Raw genomic sequence first — 20,859 nt, forward strand, 5'->3', positions numbered from 1 at the left:
CTCCGATGTAGTCTGTGATACCATGCACTGACTTTGTGTACTTCCTCAATCCAGCAAAAAATTATGTCAGAAATTTGTCCAGACTTTCATCCTAACTTCATCCTAATAGCTCTTCATGCCTCCAGACAGGTTACGGTGTAGTAGATTTATTTTTGTGTTAGAAGAATTGGCACCATCAATTAGCTCATTTAAATCCTCGTTCAACAGCAAAACAAACTCTGCCATGTTTTGCTAAATGCCACCCGCACTAGTGTGCGCGGTCGCAACAAGCAATGGTACAAAATATATGGAACCAAATTTGCGCCGTAAATGCAATACAGCACAAATGAGACGAATAATCCATGTAACATGACATGCAAAGCACCAATCAAATGACAAGGATTCACTCAGCTGTTATACAATGATTAGAGTTGGCAAATTACAATACCATCTGAAGCTATAATGTCAAAAATCTCCTACATCTTCCTGGGGTGTCATAAGTCACCCTGCACAAGTTTGGCTTATACTTGCCACACGGATCGGCCGATTCTTGCAAAATTCATTGAACAAATGCAGGACAAATAGATTGACAAATTCATCGTAGGAAACTTTTTTTCGATTTAAAATTAGTAAAATGGTGCACAAAAAATGTATGCCCAGGGTCAAAAATGACCCCACACATGGGCTTGAGGCTTAAGACTAAATGCCTCCATGTGTAACAGGTGGACCATACACAGACATGCACACATCTGAGTTTGTGTGGGACATCACATCTGCGCAAAGTTTGTGTGTAATGAAGCAGAAGGCGCATCCCTGGCAGTGCATGATTTAGCGTCATTTTGCACATACGGCCATTAATGTGCAAAATCCTCATTTACATACTGAAGTCTACATCATGTTACAGTCCACTGTCAGTTGCACATGTACGTTTTGTAAATTGCCTGCAAAACTGTCTCCACCCCAACTTGCAAAAGTTTGGATTGCCTACACAATTTAGCACTCAATAATAAATCATCTGACGCACAAATTTGATCCCCGCACTGGCATGTAATTTAGCGTGCCAGTGACTAAACTCGTCGTGAACTGTCCCTGAGCTGTGCGCGGCTGTCGTGTCAAGGTACGTACCATCTAATGACATGCACTGGCACATTGAATTGCACAGCAGTGCAGAGTCAAAATTTGTGCAAGTGTCAAGGTGCCTTTAGAAAAAACTGCCAACAAGCACCAACGTGTAAAACAAGGGAACATGTTCACATCATTGTGTAAAATGTGTGCACCCTTTATGTCCTTGTAGTTCCAGAAAGAGCGCTTTAAGATTGATATGCCGCATCGCTTCAAGTTCTATAACTACAGAAGTCCTACCTTCTGTGACCACTGTGGCAGTCTACTGTGGGGTCTCTACAGACAGGGCCTGAAATGTGAAGGTGAGTACAGTGTGAGGGTTTTTTTTCTTTCACAATGCCTTGGTGTTTCCTTTTCACACTGCAGTCATGTTACATTCATTGAGCTCCTTTTCTTTATTGTTAACTAGACTGTGCCATGAACGTACACAGTTACTGTCAGAAGAAAGTCGGAAATCTCTGTGGAATCAACCAGAAATTGCTGGCAGAGGTTCTGTCTCAAGTCTCCCAGGTTTGCACAGACACACACTGTTTTTAGTCTGTGTGCAATTTAACAATGTAAATGTTACATAGCAGTTAGTACTATATACTGCAGAAACACAGAATCTTACCAAGAATTTGTAAGTTCTTCAGCTTTTCCCTTTTTGCTTGGGGTCCATACTGGAGACCCAGTATGGATCTGCATGTTTAAAGTCTTTCTAAGAATATTAGTCAAACTCTAGTCAGAATATCAAATATGCACTTAATATAAGACATAAACACTTTACAAATAAAATTTCATTAAAGTCTAAAGACTTGTTTTTGGATAATACACTTTTAATATTCAGTTTACATTTACTCCATTGGCGGATTTATTTTTATTTATTTATTTTTTGCAGATTATCATTTTTAAATTTGTTGTTGCCAATGGAACAGGTGAAAATTCCTTTCAGAGTTCTTGAAATAAGGTCTTGAAATTACCTAAGAAAAGCCACTTTAAGCTTTGTTTTACTGCTGTTATGAAGTGTAATATCTTGTACAAATAACACAGCAGCTTAAAAATTTTATGTAAAAAAAAAAAGTTTCCTCTCAGATATAACTCAAAACAAGATGTTAGTAAAAAAAATTTCACTTCACAAGATATGTGAGATGCATCGCCTCAAAACAAGTCTATATCTTACTGAAATTTTACCTAAGTGTTTGTGTCTTATATTAATTGTAGATTAAATACTTTGACCAGAAACTGGACAAATGTACTAGGTAAGATTTTGCTTATTTGCAGTGCAGTTTAAAGGGAAAAAAAAACAAAACCGTTTGGCTGGAATGTGCATTGTCATGAGTGCTTCCACGAGTTTGTTTACCTCTTAGAAATCTTCAAGGAAGTCTGATAAATCCAATGAAGCAGATATCGGGATCTACCAAGATGTCCAAAGTACTACAGTAAACTCTAGTGGTAAGATGTGTTGATTTTAGCCCACTGATGCACAAAGCTGCCTTTTAAAGGTCAAATAGCCTTGTGATGCTGATGATTCTCCTCAACTTTAAGAAACATCTTAACTCTTATCCATATATTAGTTTGTGTGGATGTTTGCACAATTTTATAAATGCATAATATTTGTAAATCTGTGTTTATGACAGACGATAATCGGAAAGCTCAGGAGAATTCACTGTCAAAGAAAGCTCAACCAGTACATCCTGTCTCTCAAAAACACCTCACCGTCAGCCATTTGGTATTCCACAAGGTTCTGGGAAAAGGCAGCTTTGGGAAGGTATGTGTAGTTTGAATTCATAGTTTGAATTATTCCTTCAAATTATGTTTGTGGTCAACTGGTACAGCATTTTTTCCTCTTTACCCTTTTTACACCCGAGTTAAGTCATCACATAATTCTGAGGCACTTTATTAGACCAATCAGGGCCTCATTTCTCAAAAGTGTAGGGCTAAGATAATTATAGGATGGCTTTGTTCAGTCCTCTTTAAACTAAAGCGGTGTTTCCTAAAAGCAATAGATGTAAAGAGGCTTGTTAAAATAGCCATAAATTAATAAATATCCCCTGATGAATCCTGGAGCTTTAATCACTTTTTCAAAGGCTCATTTGACAGTTACATGAAAATTCAGTAAGGTATATCTTATATATTATATTTCAATTCTAAGGTGGAACTATGCTAGTATACTAAGGTATATCTAAAAAGGAAGAGTAAAATAGAAGAGTAGAAAAGAGTAGAGTAGAGCCACTTAGGTGCCTGGTCTTGAGAACCAGGGATGGTAGGTTGAAAAGTGTTTTTTTTTTATCCCATGGGAACTCTCCCTTCCCACACAAGCAGCTCAAGAAAAAAGTATATATAATAATAAATAAGACATAGGAAAGATAATACATCATATATATAACTATATTTAAATATTAAGGGTAATAAACAACATATACAATAAATATGGTACTATATAATATACAGGAGTAGGTATTAAAACCTAAATAAAACTCCTGATTATAGAAAACAGGACACTAATAGCTGGGGCTGATATAAGCTCTTTTCAAAGTACTCACTATCGGCCGAAATTTTGCCGATAGAACGCCGATAATTTCTCATAAACAGAACAGTTACTGAAATAATGTTTGTCGGCAGTGTAAAATGTCCTTGCACCATTTGTCCAGTAGATGGAGCTCTGACTCCATTCAACTGAGAGCTGCTTACACCCCTGCTTAAATGTGTTCATCACCGGCCCCTGTAGTTCGCCGTCACACTGCACTCATCGGCTGACAAAAGCATACAAGTAAGTTTATATGGATCTATATCCTTATCCTGAACCTATATCTACGTTGCAGCAACAAGAGGTACAAGATCAGATGTATTTCACAACTCTTTTTAAGGATATGTATTTGCTAATTTCACAAAGGTTTAATTCTTGATTGCATTTTTTGAACTTGAAAATTCTTGTTATAAAGTTAATCAATATGAGGACAAAGCTTCAGGTTTTAGCTTATACCTTTTTTGTTAAAGGTCCAAAAAAAGAACATGTTATTCATAAAAAAAATAATTATAATAATATCGGCGGATTTATCGGCTATCGGCCGATTTATCGATTATCGGCATTTTTTTCATCCAAATATCGTTATCGGCATCAGCCTCAAAAAACCATATCAGTCGGGCTCTTATTTATTTATAAATAAATAAGCTTTCAGGCTCCTCTCCTGTGGAACCAGCTCCCAATTCAGATCAGGGAGACAGATACCCTCTCTACTTTTAAGATTAGGCTTAAAACTTTCCTTTTCGCTAAGGCTTATAGTTAGGGCTGGATCGGGTGACCCTGGACCATCCCTTGTTTATGTTGCTTTAGACGTAGACTGTGTTTCATAATTATTGTATGGCCTTGCCTTGCAATGTGGAGCGCCTTGGGGCAACTGTTTGTTGTGATTTGGCGCTATACAAGAAAAAAGTTGATTGATATATATGTGTATATATATATATATATATATATATATATATATATATATATATATATATATAATGACTCTTTCTGGAATGATAATGGTGATTTTGTAGGGGAATTCATAGCATAGAAAACAAAACGTATAAATTTATAAAGTTGACTCTGCAAGGAACAAACAACAAGTTACCTGTTTTTGGTCAACACCATCTGCACTGTACCCGAGCTAAATACATACAACTGACATTGATTTTTGTTTTCATACGCTGTTTGTGTTCTTCTGTTTAGCTCATTTTCAGCACAGCCTCACCACGGAGCTTTTTTCACATTCAACACACAAAAAATACAGTCCTTCATTTCTGACATTTCACAGTAAAAGTTGGAAACAAAAATGCTTAAAAAGACTCAGACCATTTTGCTAAAGTCCAGAATACACTGTTAGACTTCAGCAGTCTTGTAAATTCATTGGAAGCCACACTGTGTGATGTGGATTAATTTAACTTTATTAGGTAAGACTCCAAAATTGTGTGCAGGTTGCACGATGTAGCATAGAACTATGGGATGGGTTTTGTTTTGTTTTTTTTAAAGGACACATCTGCATCTTGCTTATACTTTTTCTGCCAGGAAGAAAGGGAAAGAAATTGGACACACAGGCTAGCTTGTCTGCTTTTATCAGCTGTTTAGAAACACATTCTGTGTACCTTCTTTTAAAATGTAATTATTTTAAATAAAAGAACTGATTTGCACCATGGCCCAGGGAGAACACAGGCTAGAATCCATCATTTCATGCCGCATTTCTCGCGGTTTGTTGTGGAATTTTAAATATATTTATCCAAGGCTGCCTTTAGTCACAAGAGTGTGAAAACAGCTGTCCTTGAACCTGTCACACAGTACAACGTGAGACTACCATTTCAGAGCAACCACTAAAGATAATGCCACATTTCTTCATGAAAATAATGCTGCTGTTGTATCTTCTACAAATAAACTGTGAAACATTAAAAACACTATTGCCCCAAAAGATAAATTCTTTTTTTTACAACATTAGTTATATTGCAACAGTGTTAGTGGTCTGCTCGCATTTGACAGTTGTGTCCTATGAGAGAAATCTCTCATAGGACACTAACGGCATCTGTAGAGCTCTAAATGAACTCAAAACCAAATTTGTTTTAACTTTGACTGTAGTTTATCTGACAATCACCTGCTCCAGCCTGACTATTTAATTAATTTATTTTTTTATACCCACTTATTCCAATTAAGGGTTGTGGGAGCTTGAGCCTGTCCCTGCGGTCATATGGCAAAAGGCAAGGTAGACCCTGGACAGACATCCAGCCCATCGCAGCCAACCTGACTATTTTGTGCAAAATAGAGAGTTTTAACATGCAGAACATTCAAAAACCATTAACAGCATTTGGCAGAACATGTTGGTTAAACCAAACACAGGGTCTTTTCTTTTATACTCTGTCATTTACATGGAACCCTCAGAATGTGTATTTTATAAGTAACCTTGTCCTTTTGATTCTGTTGCTGTGGTAATGCTAAATTAATCTGGTGTAGTCAACGTAGTCAAGTTCTCACCACCAGTCGCTGTAACACCTCAGGTGCTGTTGGCAGAGCTTAAAGGGAAGGGCGAGTTCTTTGCTGTGAAGGTCCTGAAGAAAGATGTAGTTCTCATGGATGATGATGTGGAGTGTACCATGGTTGAGAAGCGAGTCCTGGCCCTCGCCTGGGAGAACCCCTTCCTCACACACCTCTACTCCACATTCCAAACTAAAGTAAGCAGAACAATTAATTCTACATGTTTGCAAAACAGCAGCCAAACACATTGTGACATTGTGACCATCTTTGTTTGCAAAGGAGCACCTCTTCTTTGTAATGGAATACTTGAATGGAGGGGACTTGATGTTCCACATCCAAGACAAAGGCCGCTTCGATCTCAACAGAGCCACGTGAGTAAACAAAGACACCATATGCAGAACTATGTATAATCCAGCAGTTGTGATTATTTATGTTTGTTTTTTTTGTTGTTGTTGTTTTTCAAAATGGCCAATCTACAACATCGGATCTAACAATTAGATTAAAATATTTAATAGCAGTTTTGTATATTTTAACCCTCAGATTCTATTCTGCTGAGATCATCGTGGGACTGCAGTTCCTCCATTCAAAAGGAATTATCTACAGGTAAACAGCCACTCAGTGCTCGTGCCTGAAGGCCACTGTGTAATTCCTCAGACAGACTCTTGATGAAAACAGAGTGGTGGCAACAGAATTTTGTGAAGTCCATCCTCTGTATTTTCAACAGTGAAAGTAGGCGGCATTATTGGGGATGTCTAACAGTTTGACAGCATCAGTCTTTTGTGTTGGTCAGTTGTGCACTAGTGTGAAGTGACTAGTTATTTTTCTTCCTCGATCATGATGAAATTCTTTTCCACACCATTTTGTTCATGGATGGACGTGAATAATAATCAGTAACAAAGGGATAAAAACCGGTCTTTGTGTAGCTTCCGTTTGTAATGTGACACCTGGAACAAGGACCAGGGGGGACCCTGTCCACTGAGTGCCATCTGTCTGACGTATTATATACAGCCCACCATCCTCATTGTGACAGACAGACAAGCACTGTGCTGGATGATACAGCAATCTTAATATCTGTTAGTGGCACAGAGAGGGAGGAACATAATATTGTTGGGTCAGATTGAACTACTGCACAGTCTAATAGCAGGGCGCACCATGGACAGACTCCAGGCCTTTGAGGGTTGAGGGACTGTGTACGGGGGTGGCTGTGGTTCCTAAATGGCTGTTTTTGTTGTTTCTCTTTAATTAAAGCTGAAATCTACACTACGAGAACATCTTGACTATTTCAATTCATCTTCATTTCGTTGGCGTACAGAGGCAAAATTACAACAATTGTCACTACTATAAAAAAAATTGATTGATTGATTTACTATGGACCCATCTTATTTTCTTCCTTACCCCAGAGATCTGAAGCTGGACAATGTTATGCTGGACAAATATGGACACATAAAGATTGCAGACTTTGGAATGTGCAAAGAGAATGTGTTTGGAGATGTCAGAGCCACCACATTCTGTGGGACACCAGACTATATTGCACCAGAGGTAAGTTGCAGAACCTGGCTGAGAGTTTTCGTGGTTTGAAACCAGAGTATCCTCGAAAAATCCACTCAAACATAATTGCTTTGCACTGTTTTGAATATGCGGCCAAGTGGTTAGCGTGCTTGGTTTCAGTGTGGAAGGTTCTTTGTTCAAACCCCACTTCTGCCACATTTCTCCATGTAATGTGGAGTTGCCTCAGGAAGGGCATCCAGCATTTAAAAAAGTGCCAATTCAATGTGCAGATCCACCTTGGATTTGCTGTGGCGACCCCGAGTGCAAACAAGGAAGCACCCGAAGGGACTTACTATTAATATAAAGCCAAATATTTGCCTAACCCTGCAATCCTTTTTTTTGTGATCAAATTTTTATTATTCAAAAAAAAAAAACAAATTCCAAAAAGGAGTAAGAAAAGTGAAAACATGGCAAAAATGAAATTAGATACATTAACAAAAAGTAAGAGTAATCATCAAGATGAAATAAGCATAACCCAATTATTTCAGTTAAAATCGACAACTCAAACTAAGTATGAAATCAAGAATAAATAAATGATTAAATACCCCCCCCCCCCCCCTTCCTCCCACCCACCTACCTCAGGGACCTTGACGCACAACACAAAGCAGCTTCAGTGACCTTCAATCTAATAAATTCTTCGGTTTCACAGAGAGTGAGTTCCACATTTCAATAGTAATCTCTTGTGCGCCATGCACTCGGGCTGTAGACAGTTCCATGTGTACAATGTCCAAATACATAAGAAGCCAAGCCTGACATGAAAGAGCATGCGGTGGTTTCCACCTTGTGGCAACCAGTTTCTACCCTTCAATCCTTTAGTTTTTGAGTCTAGATCCCCTCCTATTGGCCATTAAGAAGCATAGCAGTGTCATGGCAGATAAGTCAGATCATGTTTTTTTTTTTTTTTTTTTTTTTTTTTTTTCCTCTGCAGTACTGCTGGCAAACACCAGGACCCCTCATAGCTGCCACTGTGCCTGATCTTATGCTTTTCATGTCTTGCCTGTATTTTCAGATCCTTTTAGGACAGAAGTACACCTTCTCTGTGGACTGGTGGTCTTTTGGTGTACTTGTGTTTGAGATGCTGATTGGTCAGTCACCTTTCCAAGGTGATGATGAGGACGAGCTGTTTGAATCCATCAGGATGGACACTCCTTACTACCCTCGATGGATCACCAAAGAGGCCAAAAATCTACTTGAACTAGTGACTAAAAGGATGCATTACATGCCATTAAGTGTTTTGTGTCCCACAATAATTGACATAGTTTCCATTTATTATCCTTTTTCTCTTTGCTATTGCTTCAGTTGTTTGAGCGAGATCCAAGCCGCAGGTTAGGTGTGGTGGGAAACATCCGAGGCCATTCTTTCTTCAAAACGATTAACTGGCCAGCACTGGAGAGGAGAGAAATAGATCCACCTTTCAAACCTAAAGTGGTATGAACCTTTGCTCTTTTTGATCAAGCCGTGTCCTACTGTTATGTCCACTGTGATGTGTAACATTAATCCTTCACTTGTCCATCACAGAAATCCCCCAGTGACTGCAGCAACTTTGACCGAGAGTTCCTGAGTGAGAAGCCACGCCTTTCCCACGCAGATAAGAACCTCATCGAGTCCATGGACCAGGCAGCCTTCGCTGGCTTTTCCTTTGTCAACCCCAAACTGGAAACCATAACTCATTGAAAAGCTGAACTAGATCATGTGGATCACAATTACAGCTGGTTGGAGAAAGTCTTGACTGTGCTTTTTGAGTTCCTCAGAGGATTTAAAAAGGGATGTTTTCTTGGCATTCAGGCAGTGATCCTCTGATACCCGGCTGTGTAAGAACATAAATTTATATTTAAGGGAGATGCATAAGAATTGAGTGTCATATTAATTGTTGCTTGGGGATTAAGTGACTTCTGTTTTTCTTACTTTTTTCCGGTTTTAATACCATTTGTTACACAAAAACTACTGAATCAGTTTTCTTCAAATTTGGTGTTGAGACTGGACATGGCCAAAGACAGAACCCATTAACTCTCAGACCTGATCTGATTTTTTTTTTTTTTTTTTTTTTTAGGAGTGGATCCTACAATTTTTTCATATTTAGTTTTTCCACTGTCTTTAACATTGTGAGATGGGGCATTTTTCAACAGTTTTGTGAATTTCTCAAGAGACAATCTGGTGTGGATTTGGATAACATTATTATTCAGATTTGCACCAAATCACAACTGCTTAGATATTGTCATTCTGCATATGCCTTTCTTTTTCCAAGTAGATTGTGCATCATTTCTTGAGAGCTTCCCAGAAATGTTGAAACTGTAATGTTGATACTGAAGATAGCAGAGGAAGCGGGGGGGTCATTAAGATTTACAGAGATATATCAAGCTGGATTTTGAAGCAGATCCAGTATCGAGTGCCCTCCACCAAAAGTCTTGGTGGAGGGCACTAGAAGGGCATTCTTTGAGTGCCCTTTTAGTCCTTCCTTGTGATTGTGCCTATGAATCAAACAATGTACTTTATCTAAATGAACATGCACAAAGCCACACTTACTCCACAAATATACAGTCTTTATGCCGGTACAGTTCATGAGAAATCTGAGGTACAAATTCAATCTCCCTCAGTGCTTTGTTGTCTGTTTGTGTGTGTGTGTCTCTTCTATCACATCCCATCTCAGTAAATGTGTGGGTCAGATAATGCCTTCAGTGTGAAGTAAAATTATTAGTGAACTGAGTGGATTAACACTGTACTGCCTTGAGAAATCAGAAATAATCTAAGCAAACCCCAGACAAGCCCTTGTGCTGAAGACCCACCCACCCTTGTTTCTACCAAGGAGGTCATAGTTCCATCTGCATTTGTTTATCTGTCTGTTCATCAGCAGGATGTCTGAAAAAGTCAGATGAGCTGCTTCATCACTGGGGACAGAGACACGGATAAACAAGCAGTATGAGACACATTAAGGTTTAGGCACATTAAAAAAAAAAATTTAAAAATGTAAACGTCTCTCACCTACCCACTTGTATTGACTCAGTCGGCCTTCGGGGCCCACATCACTCTCCTCTTAGCTGTTTGAGATATACCTGGGTCAGGCTATCTTCAAGCACTTGGAATGTATAAAAACATGGATCATTGTTTTAGGGCGCACAAGCAGCTGGCACTCTGCAACAGCTGCACATCATCTGCTGTTTCTCCAGTCAGAGTAAACCCCACGCCCCTCTACAAATAGAGTTCACTGACGTTTGGTGGGGATGTAGGTGATTGGTCAATTTTGTTCCAGATTACAAGCCTGGATCATTTTAATTAATCATTTTGTAATATGTTATTTGTACTCTGGTGAAACCAGTGCTTCTATACCTGCAATTCAGCTCTGTTCAGGACAGACAAACTGAGAATCATCGGGCCTTGTTGGAGGTACGCACTATCTGTATGCCCTCTAGTTCCTGTATGGCAGTCAATTCTCACGTTGTGCATAATAGTGCAAGCAGTTGTATAAAATACATATTTCTATGACTGTAAATTTGCTGGGGTGTCAGACATACTTTAAAGGGTTGCAGCAGTAGCACGGTACTTATCTGTACATCTATTTTTGTTGAAGGATGTTATTTTATGTAGAAAGAAGGGGTGTTTTGCTGTATGCAAGATGGCTTTTAAATGTGGTCTATAACTTAAATGTAGGAATTTTAAAGGGAAATCAATCTGTATATATTGAAATTGTGTATATTACTACTAGATGTATGTCAGTTATGGGTGTATTTGTTTTTTATTTTTTTAAACATTTGATTATAAATAAAGTGAATGAAATTAATACACTGTCAGCCATTATTCTTAATTGTGCACATAACTGGATTTTGTAGGCAGCTTTTGTGTTGTGGAGCTTTGACAGTGGGAAATGATGAAAAAAGATTCTAATTAACCCTCTCATTCAACTGAAGTGGCCATAATTAGGTTTATTTAAAAAGTTTTTGTTCATGTTTGCCCATGGCCTATAGCTGACCTAACCATTCTCACAAAATTCACAAACAGGGATGAAATGGCTATAATGTCTTAATCAAATATAGCACCATATTTGTATGCAAGTCAGCCAAAACTAATATGAAGACAAGCCAGATTTGGCATATTTATTCTGCTGTGGACAAAAAAAAAAAAAAATTAAAAAAATCTGTTCTCATGCTTCTGTCTAGTGTCGCCACAATCAGATTCACATCAACTCTAGAACCACACATGCAAGTAGCTGAAATCTGATGAAGGGAAGTGTTTTTTTTTCTTCTTTTTAAGGGCTGATGACATGATGCATAAGCAGTATCTAATGTGCTGTACTATTTCTACTTGAATCTGATTTTCAACACCAGTCCCTTGACGTGCATTGAAAGTCCAGCAGAATTCAGCCCATACTGTTCTAGAGTAGGATCAACAACCACCATCCACGACAACACACTTGTTAGTCTTTCACCTGCATCTGTTTTAGGTCAGGGTCACCACAGCAGATCAGCACAGATCCTCACTTGGATTTGGCAAAAGTTTAGTGCTGGATGGCCTTCATTACACAACACGTTTTATCAGGAGAAAAACACACACACACAGAGCCTTTGCTCCCATCCAAGTACTAACCAGGACCTACTCTGCTTAGTGGCTGAGACCTGATTGAATCAGGTTCGCACGGAGCAGACTGCTATCCATGATAACACTCACTCACCTTCAACCGCTTACCCCAATTAGGGGTCACGGGGGGCTGGAGCCTATCCCAGCAGTCACAGGGCATGAGGCGGGATACACCCTGGACAGGACACCAGTCTGTCACAGAGCCACATATAGACAAACAAACATATTCACACCCACACACACACCGACAGACAGTTTCCAATCCACCTAACCTGCATGTCTTTGGATGTGGGAGGGAACCCATGCAAACATGGGACGAACATGCAAACTGCACACAGAAAGGCCGCAGGTGGGAAATTGATCTCATGACCTTCTTGCTGTGAGGCAACAGTGCTAATCATGAAGTCACTGCTGCCCCCGTAATAACATGAAAAGAAAATTTAAAAAACAAAAAAATTATTGCACTGAAGTGAATACAAACTTTTTGAGAGGTGTTTGGTGTCTCAGGAAAATATTGAAAAAGTTGATGAGTTTGCAGTTTTCTTGCCAGCCTGTGCTTTGTCACCATTCTTGCTGTTTTTACCCCATAACTCCAGAGCATTCAGTCGCATATAGTCTAAACTATACCTTTTTGGAATCTTTGTGATCAAATAATATGGTATAGTTTTCAATATGATTGGAGCATCTTTTAATTTTGACCCCTGTGTAATTCTTCAAACCTGGCTGCCTACTGAATATTTAAATGGCCAATTGTTTTTTCAGAAGAGTAAGGTCTAAGGTGTAATATTTGGCAAATTTGGTGCATCTATCACCATTTGCAGGATTCCTCTGTAATTATTATCTGCTGCACTACTCTGGGACCTTGATTTCCAAAAGAAATGCAAAATTTACTTTCATCTGAAAAGAGGACTTTGGACCACTGAGCAACAGTCCGGTCCTTTTTCTCCCAAGCCTTAGTCTCTCCTCTCTTTGGTTCAAGAGTGGACAGACACTAGGAATGTGACACTTGTAGCCCATTTCCTGCCACATCTTTGTCGCTGTTGTTGCACTGACTCCAGCAGCCTCAGTCTACTCTTTGTGAAGCTCCCTTAAGTTCTTGAATTGGCTTTGCATGACAGTATTCTCAAAGCTGGTCATCCCTGTTGCTTGTGCATCGTTTCTTACCAGACTTTTCCCCTCTGGTCAACATTCAATGAATATGCTTTGATACAGCACTCTGTGAACAGCCATCCCAGTTTTAGCAATAAGCTTCTGTGGCTTACCCTTCTCCTGGACTGTAGCAGTGAGTGTCTTCCAGACTAGTGGGTTGGAATGTGGTTGTGTGTACAGAACCAGACTGAGCGGTTCATGGTATTTACACCATGAACTTGAAATGAAATATTCTAATATTTTGAGATACTTTTTTGGTGCTGTAAGCAATAATTACATTAAAAAAAATGCTTGAAACATGTAATGAGTCTTAAAAGTATTTTCACTTTCTTAAATATCTGAAAAATACCAAACCTTTTTAATGGTATTCAAATTTTCTAAGATACACTTGTATATGGACTATGTATCTGAAATTAACATATCTTAAAACTTTGTGATATAATAATCACTCTGGATTTTGATGGATTGTTAAGAAGAACAACATATTTTAAATGCCTTTACAAATTATTAGGTAGCAAAAGCATTATTTTGTTCCTATTCTTATTTTTTTTAAACACAGAGCACATATAAAGATGGTTTTTGGAGATTATGGGTGAATTATTTTATACATTACTGCCATCTAGGGGTCAGGTGCTGTGATTGCACCTCGTGCAATGAGACGAGCACGCATTCTCGCAGTGTGCACGGCTGACCTGTGCTCGTCCTTTGTCCCCACGAGGCAGTACATGTGCTGAGATAAATCTGGGAAAGATGACACATTTTACCTTTAGGCTCATAGTATTCCATTTCAGCATTGTAAATGTTCACCCTAAAATAATAATACAAAAATAATAATTAAGAAAAGGATCATAGAATTAAATCAGGACAGTGATCCGATTAAATATCAAAGGCAATTATTATTTTTTAATGTCATGTACCAGAGATGATCAGTTTTACAGAAGCTTCAGAGCAAATAGGCAGGCTTTAAAAAATGAATAGATTTGGGAGAAAATGTCTGCCTCCCTTTGATTTATTCCTGTTTCACAGATTGGTTCGCTGTAGCTGTTTGTTTTTTTTTTGTTTTGTTTTTTGTTTTTTTTGTTTGTTTTTTTGGGGGGGGGGGGGGGGGGGGCGAAAATTCATATTTTCTTTTGTTTAACGTTTTTCCAGAGGTTTGGTGGATTGTGTGGGGCATTATGAAACATGATTCAAATGAGCGGCAAAACCTGCTTCAGACCACGAAAGCGGATTAAATTGGATAAAAAAAAAAAGATGCAGATATTTAACAAAGAAACAACGATAGTACGACTCTAACATATTTGGATAATCACACATATGTTGACGCTTAATTCCAGCGATTTCTGCCGTTCCATCACCCCCCCACCCCCAAAAAAAGGAAAAAAAAAAAAGGAAAAAAGAAGAAAAAAAAGGTGAATCGAGTTGCAGGTTGCACAAAAGAAATGACTTTTTTCAAATCCAGGAATTATAATAGATGTTATCTAAAATATCCATTCAGTCTTTTGGATTGCGTGCACATTTATCACCGCTAATGCCGTTTGAAAAAGCGGAGGTCGACTTTAATGATATAATCAATAGCAATTAAAAGAAACAGTAGCACTTAATGGTAAACTACGCCACTTGACGAAAGTGGGTCGATTATTCGCGCAATTTAATTCCAGCAGAAGTGTTGATCCGCTGGGAAATGATTCCGTTCCCTCTCCACTTTTCTAAATATCATCATAAACTGGAGCCTTTCAAAAAAAACTGTTTTGAATGTTGTCCTCTTAAACGTGGGTGTGTTAGATTATATATCTTATTGTGTGTGAAGCCGGCGATGAAGCCGGGCTCAGAGGCACATAGGCGGCGGCGCGTGCGCACTAAGCCGTTCGTGCCATAATGGAATGAGGTCGTGAACGAGAAGTGAGTCAACTTCGCAACACACCACCGCGGCGATACCGGAACTGCTTGCGATTTGCTCTTCCACATAAAAAGCCTCGCGTAAATTCTGCTACCGTAGTCGCTCTCGCTCGCGTCGGCAGTTTTATTTTGAAAATCCACAAGCGCTGTTGCTGCGTGTTTTTTTTAAATTTGTGCTAGTTTGACGGTGCTGCGAGCGAGCAGACAGAGAGGAACGGCATCTTAAAAAGAAACCGACTTGGAAAAACTACTTAGTGGTAAAAGGTAAATTTTGCTCCTCAATATTCACACACTGCGTGTTGTTTGTTAGGGATTCTTAAAGGTGTTTTGTGCCATAGTGTCGCGTTGGTCTTTTTTCCCGTCTCTAAAAAAGATGTGTCGAGTGTAAGCGCCCTCTGACGAGTCTGCTCGAGCCGTGTGACGTTCACTAACTTGATTCGGACACAGGCGGTTGTTACCATGTGTGCAATCAGTCCCACACCACCGGTACACGTTCGAGACCGCACGCCGACTTATTTAAATTTCATAATATGTTTTATTTCTGAAGTGGTTCTGTTCTCCTTCAATGCGAAAGTTAAACCGTCGTCGCTGTGTGTAACCTCTCTGCAAAGCCGTTGTGTTTTAATGAGCAGTGTGTGTGTGTGTGTGTGTGTGTGTGTGTGTGTGAATGCTGCGGGTTCAGTTGGTTAAAAAAAAAAAAAAAAAAATCAATGTGATATTAAGGCCGAAACAGTGCAATGATTGTGTGGAAATTTCCACTGACTCGAATATCTCGACCTAACAGCCCAAGTTGGCAGTTTTAATTCGCTTTTTAATCGTGACGGTGGTACTGAGACGGTTGTCATTTTGCTCACCTGCTCATTGCAGCCTTTTTGTGTGCTTGTGTGTCTCATAACTTCCCTATTGTGCAACTTGAGCGAGCTGGCGCTGGCTGCGCCGCTCTGCAGTGACACTGTGCAGCGGTGGTGTGACTGGATTAATTCAGTGGAACAGCCTTTATATTTATGTGGAGAAAATCCAGATAAAATAATAACAATAAAATTAACAGATAAATCCGATTCCTCTTTGCTTTCAGGTTTCACCTTTAAAAAAAAAAAGGAAAAAAAAGAGGTTATTGTGACGGCTGGTGATCATCAGTCACCTTTTGTTGGAAAGCCATATTAAAGGTGTCATTCCTTTTTGACTTTTTTTTTTAAAACCATTTAAGTCACATTCGCCCTATTGACGTATCCCATAATCCCTTTTGTGCCAGAGAGTCGCTGCAGTCAAAACAACATAGAGAATCCACATGACAATTGTAAATGAATATTATACTACAAAAATGTAATTTTTTTATGCTTTTCGTCACGTTAATAAGAGACTGCTGCATGATACCCTGAAAACTTGCTAAAACGATTATAACAAATAATCCGTGTCTGATACGTTTAATCTGCGTGGAATTTAATAAACACAAACTGAATTTCAGACATATTATATATATTAGTCTGGAACAAAGAGGACAAACAGTGTTGTAAAGAACAATAATCAAGATGTTAAAGAGCAAACTTCTTTCCCCCAGAACAACATGATCAGGAAGCGAGCATAGCTCACAGCAGCTCCCATTGAAAATAACGGTGAGACAGCCTGTGATTCTCACGTTTACATAAAACAAACGCAATAACGTCTATAAACCCAGAGAATATATTCACGAGAGTTTTAGGCACAATATAAAAACTAGTTTTATGTTGTCCGTGTGCAGCGGTTAAAGTGCTGCCTGATCAGAGCATATCAATGCAGGCCTCAGTGTTGCTGAGATCTCGCAGCGCAGCGACCTCTCCGAGGTTTTGCGGGATTTGAAACGTCAGTAGGGCGAATAGCCTCCTGACTACCAGGAAGGATATACCAGGTAGTCAGGAGGATAGAGGACATTTTAGGAACCGCTATGATTTTGTTCTTTAGTATTCAAATAAAGGATACACAATGTTTTTTGTGATTAAAATTGACCTAATCTGGAAAGTATTAAAAATTTACATCCATGTAGGTTAGTTACTGTGTGCCACACTTTTTTTTTCTGTATTATCAGCTCTTATTTTTTTGTGCATTCTCATGGTCTACTTTTTGTTGTTGATGCAGCGACGACACGCACATCCAAAACACGTAAAGGGCGTGCTGGATCAAGAAAAATTGTACCAAAAATAGAAACCGAATGATCCGCACAACCACAGCGCTCCAGTACAAAAAAAGCTTTATTTAACAAAATGTAACGTTTCGGGCAAACTGTCCCTCATCGGGCACTTTGCCCGAAACGTTACATTTTGTTACATTTTGTTCACTTTCGGATTGTGGCCCAAACAGTGCTCACTGGAACTGGAATCCTGTAACCAATGCCATCACTATGATTTGCAACAATAAGGTTCTGATGATCTTGAGAGAGCTCTTTGCTTTTATCCATCAAGAGATGTTTCTTGTGTGACACTTTGGTAATAAGACACCTATTTATAGGCCATCAGTTGGGATTGAACCAGCTGATATTAATGTGTACTGATGAGGGGCAGGATTGCTTTGTCATTATTGATAGATTTCAGTTGGTGTGTTGGCTTTCCATGTCTTTTTGCACCTCCGTTTCTTCAGGTGTTCAATACTTTCCCCTGTGTTGTTTCAGATTATGACACATAACTTAATTAAAAGAAACTGTTTAAATTTTTTTGGTATATGTGGATTACTTGGGCTGTTGCCAGCATCTAGTGAAAATTTCATGCCAATAGCACTTTTAAAAACATTTATTAAGCAAAACGGTGACATGTTCAATACTTATTTTACCCACTGTATGTAAAGTGATATTTCTGTTAAATAAATATAGTAGAGCATTCATATTAACAAAAGGTAAAAATTCTTTGAAGCAGTCAAAATTCTGTGGGATGGGTCAGTTTTCCATACTAGAAATATGGCCAGAATTCTAGTTGGCATGCAAAAAACTAAAACTGTGTATATTTTCATCTCATTGATACAGAAAAATTACCATACATCACATAATTATTATCTACTGTCCACAGCAATTCTGCTGTAATGGCCAGTATGATGGTTTTGTACAGTCACCTTGAATGCAATATTTGGGGCTGCCTCGACTAGTCACAACTACATTGACTATTGAAACCGTTGACAACTAATTTAGTAGTCGATGAGTCATTTACTTTGAACCTTGAACCAATGAAGCAGTGCTTCGATCCACTGCTTCGTTGGATCCTTGCTTCACTACTCTTCAGATGCTGCAACTCTGCTTCTTATGCCCTCTCAAAGCCATTAAAATATGTCAATCATGAGTCACTTTTGTGCGGATTAAAGTGACTAACTGGGACTCCTGTCTTGTTGCGAGAAAGAAACAAGAATTGCCCTCCTTTCCATTGCTCCAAACGCTGCATCGCCAAGTCAAGTTAGAAAGATAGTCTGATCGGAATTAATAACTTCAAAGCGAATCACCATTTAAATCAAATGACACCTCTTTCCAAACAATAAACTGCAATCAAACAAAATTTTTTTTTTTTTTTTCTTTTTGTCCTCCCAAAATGAGACGTCCTGGCTGACGAGCAGCAGCCCAAGACTGGATGGCTGCAGACCTGCAAACTCCAGCAGCCAGCTGAGCTTAGCTCAGACGTATGGAGAGACATACCATGCCGTTAATGTCTGAAAGGAAATGCTTTTGACAAAAAACTCTATGTCCAGAGATCAAGGATCCAGTGACCAATTTCATATTTGTTTACTTTAAGACTCAGTAAAATGTTGTTGACATAGAAAACCTCTAAACCCTACTTGTAGCACACAGAAAATTCACAGGTGGTATCGATAAGGAATCGGATTGATAAGCGGAATCGATAATGGTATCAATATCGATAAAATGCGATGAGCTGCAATTTAAATATGATCCGACTAGTCGACTAATCGCAAAATAATCATTGACTAGTCGACTATCAAAATAGTCCTTTGTGGCAGCTCTAGCAATATTACTTTTTAAAATTAATCTAAATTAGTGAGTTATTTTGACAGCCAGTGAAAGCGAAGCAGTGCATTTGCTTTAATAGTCAACACGCGGTGCTATTTGTTGATCTGCTGGCTGTTCCGCCTCAGATGAAGTAAAAGGACGCACATTTTATCTGAATCAAGTTTAGCTACTCAAAAAAAAGAGACATAAACCTTTTATTCGGCTTCAGTCAGAGTTTTCATCTGTTTGTCAGCAAGGTGCACAATGGATTTATCAATGTGGCTTTTGCAGAAAAGCTACAGTCTACCACTCAGTTTTTCACAGGCTGTCTTCACATGCACACACAGCCTGACTAATTGAGGATTTCACTAACCACCAGTACTTGCGGTTCGAGAAAGCTCAGACACTCATAATGATGTGAAAAAATACATAACTGACTGGAAAAATGGAGAGGGGACACCCATCCATCTTCTATAGTATAGAAAATGGATGGGTGTCCCCTCTCCGACTCTTAATTGGAGTAAGTGGATATAGAATCTATACCCACTTACTCCAATTTAAGAGTCGTGGGGTGGAGCTGGAGCCTATCCCAGCAGTCATAAGGTGTGAGGCAAGGTACATCCTGGACAGAACACCAATCTGTTGCAGGGCCACATGTAGGCAGACAAACACATTCACCCTGTACACACACCTACTGTTAATTTTTAAGTTTCCAACCCACCTAACCAGCATGTCTTTAGATGTGGGAGGAAACCAGAGCACCCTGAGGGAACCCATGCAAATGCAGAGAACATGAAAACTCCACACAGAAAGCACTAGCACTCCAACAAAACATCTTAGAGTAAAATATGTGGTGTTTATATTTCATGTCGTTTGATGTTATCATAGGTCATAAATCATGTGTAAAAGGTTAAAAACACAGTAAGGCAGAACTGCATATGCATGGGAGTTTTTCCTCTCTTACTTAACCATGTGACAGAATGTAAATGTAAGTTTTCCTTTTTCATTAAGTATTTTTTAAAATGGATTACATCTCATCATTCCTGTTAGAGGATGTTACTAGCTCACTAAGGGTTTAGTGTTTTTGTTTTTTTTTTAGTTTTTTTTTATGTACTTTCATTGTCATGCCCTCATACTAGACCACCTTCAATATTTTGTCAATTATAAGTGTGATTTTGTGCAAATGACAGCGTGTCATAAAACATCAATCTGGACACATTTTAAATCATTTTAGGCAGCGTCGCTATTCCCGAACATCTCATCCATGAAATTTTACACTACTAATCCCTTCAGCATCTCCCTTGTTTACACTCAGGGTCGCCTCAGTAAATCCAAGTCGGATCTGCATGTTGCTTTGGCACAAGTTTTACGCCAGATACCCTTCCTGACGCAACTCCATATATGGGAATGGGCAGGGGTGGGTTTGAACCAGGAACTTTCCACACTAGAAACAAGTGCACTTAACCGTTTGTTCACCACGTCCTTTGTGAGTTAATCTGTGAAATTCTTACACCATTTAATGTAAAACATCAACTTTTGTAATTAGCTTCATCATGTTTTCTCCTGTTGCCGGTGGCCGTAAACTCACATGCACAGATCATACTTTTAAAAATAAATGCATCAATGACATGGGCCACATTAAAATGTGAATCGCTGAAAGCAG

General features: G+C 38.9%; 2 protein-coding genes across 5 annotated transcripts in view; both read left to right on the plus strand.

Annotated features, from left to right (window-relative positions):
* LOC117507340 (protein kinase C delta type-like) overlaps positions 1-11,402 on the plus strand; it is a 57,541-nt gene extending 46,139 nt beyond the window's left edge. Inside the window, exons 7-17 of one of the 2 annotated variants that reach the window (XM_034167183.1) lie at positions 1,274-1,403; positions 1,511-1,611; positions 2,448-2,532; positions 2,718-2,848; positions 6,103-6,276; positions 6,359-6,450; positions 6,620-6,682; positions 7,480-7,618; positions 8,637-8,825; positions 8,927-9,055; positions 9,146-11,402. In XM_034167183.1, the coding sequence (XP_034023074.1) occupies positions 1,274-1,403; positions 1,511-1,611; positions 2,448-2,532; positions 2,718-2,848; positions 6,103-6,276; positions 6,359-6,450; positions 6,620-6,682; positions 7,480-7,618; positions 8,637-8,825; positions 8,927-9,055; positions 9,146-9,301 (1,389 nt within the window). In that variant the 3' untranslated portion in view covers positions 9,302-11,402. The remainder of the gene's footprint in view (positions 1-1,273; positions 1,404-1,510; positions 1,612-2,447; positions 2,533-2,717; positions 2,849-6,102; positions 6,277-6,358; positions 6,451-6,619; positions 6,683-7,479; positions 7,619-8,636; positions 8,826-8,926; positions 9,056-9,145) is intronic. The other variant, XM_034167184.1, reaches the window with a different exon arrangement.
* A 4,009-nt stretch (positions 11,403-15,411) lies between these two features.
* Positions 15,412-20,859, plus strand: part of sfmbt1 (Scm like with four mbt domains 1) — a 63,461-nt gene continuing 58,013 nt past the window's right edge. For all 3 annotated transcript variants that reach the window (XM_034167186.1, XM_034167185.1, XM_034167187.1), the window contains exon 1: positions 15,412-15,505. The gene's annotated coding sequence lies outside the window, so the exon portion shown is untranslated. The remainder of the gene's footprint in view (positions 15,506-20,859) is intronic.

The sequence above is a fragment of the Thalassophryne amazonica genome, chromosome 3, assembly GCF_902500255.1.
Source record: "Thalassophryne amazonica chromosome 3, fThaAma1.1, whole genome shotgun sequence".
Lineage (NCBI taxonomy): Eukaryota > Metazoa > Chordata > Actinopteri > Batrachoidiformes > Batrachoididae > Thalassophryne > Thalassophryne amazonica.